Here is a 1,353-nt window from a genome sequence, read left to right as displayed (position 1 = left end):
GTGGATGGCTTGGACCAATGGCAAATCGCCATTGGTCCAAGCTGTCCAATCAAAAAAAGAAAAGAAAACCCCCACTGAGTCCATCGATCTTGATGCATCAGCAGTGACAAGCGAATGAGGGACAAGGAGGCTCCTCCCTGTCTCCTCCCTTCCTCCTTCACACAAGCTCGGGGACCGGGTTGGGGACGGGGCTTCGGCGGGCGGGGGGGGGCGTGCTGGGGGCAAGGCTGGGGAATGCCTCACCCGGAACTAGAGGTACCGCACGTCACTGGGTTGAAGTGGTTGCAGATAAGGGCAACTCTAATTCCCTGTAAAGTCTACAAAGTAGAGACGACTTCAGATGCACAAGAGGAGTATTTGGGATACTGATATAGTCACTCAGAGAGAGACCATCACATTTTTGCTATGGAGCCCCATGATCTGTATTTACGGCCCTGATGATCCCCCAACCTGGAAGAGCTGTGTAGATTGTAGGACTGGATGGACAGTCTAAACACAGCATGGCAGTCACCAGATATGGTGGATGTTTTTGGACCATACATGGTCCCTTTATTAAAGGAGAACTATGGGGTCAGTGTTTTTCCCCCATAGTTCTCCTTAGGGTAACGGGAGGACACAAACTAGCGTCCTCCCGTCACCCTAGGCTCAGTATATAGGGAGCTACAGCTCGCGGTATACTGAGACGCCGCAGCCGGAGCGGATCCCGACTTAGATGACGGGATCCGCCCAGCTGCGTGAGTGACAGCTGGCTCTGCCTATCTAGAGGCAGAGCCAGCTGTACCCTCCCCCGTCCGTTCCGCCAGTCAGCGCTGGCAGATCGGAGCGGGGAGAGGGGAATCCAGCCCCTCCCCCTGTCATGGCAGAGAGCGGTGACAGGATCGAGAGGTGAGCGAACGCCGATATGTGTTCGCTGACCTCCCGATCTACTGAACCGACCTGTGACAGTCTCGTTGTCACACGTCGGCTAAAACTATGAGGTGAGTGAAAAGCCCCTCCCCCCCCCTCATAGTTCTCCTTTAAGGTATACATGACCTTACCTCAACATGAATGACTGCCAACAATTGCTCTGAGTTCTCTTCTTATATATCATCCTGCATTACGAATACAGGGAACAGCTCCTCTGCCAACTGTTCAAAAATCATTTCACACAATTATCATTGAATTGCTGTTTTCTTTGCTTGCTCTTGCGCAATATCAGACCGCGTGTCTAGTGATGAGTATCACCGTTTTATCGTCCTACAGAACAGTTTCCAGTTCTTCCCGGATAAAGGAGAGACCAGTTACGGGTTTTACAAGGTCAGGAGGACCGCGAGGACCTCTAAGAATGGATACTCGGGATCAACGTTCCACCTG

General features: G+C 52.2%; 1 protein-coding gene across 1 annotated transcript in view; it reads left to right on the top strand.

Annotated features, from left to right (window-relative positions):
* Positions 1 to 1,353, top strand: part of LOC108796118 (receptor-type tyrosine-protein phosphatase kappa-like) — a 20,714-nt gene that overhangs the window by 19,018 nt on the left and 343 nt on the right. The window contains exon 7 of the mRNA XM_018567536.1: positions 1,243 to 1,343. Coding sequence (XP_018423038.1) covers positions 1,243 to 1,343 — 101 coding nt within the window. The remainder of the gene's footprint in view (positions 1 to 1,242; positions 1,344 to 1,353) is intronic.

This window comes from Nanorana parkeri, unplaced genomic scaffold (assembly GCF_000935625.1).
Source record: "Nanorana parkeri isolate BGI_ZX_2015 unplaced genomic scaffold, ASM93562v1 scaffold1059, whole genome shotgun sequence".
NCBI lineage: Eukaryota > Metazoa > Chordata > Amphibia > Anura > Dicroglossidae > Nanorana > Nanorana parkeri.
Note: the sequence above shows the minus strand (reverse complement) of the source record. Positions and strands in the feature narration are given on the sequence as shown.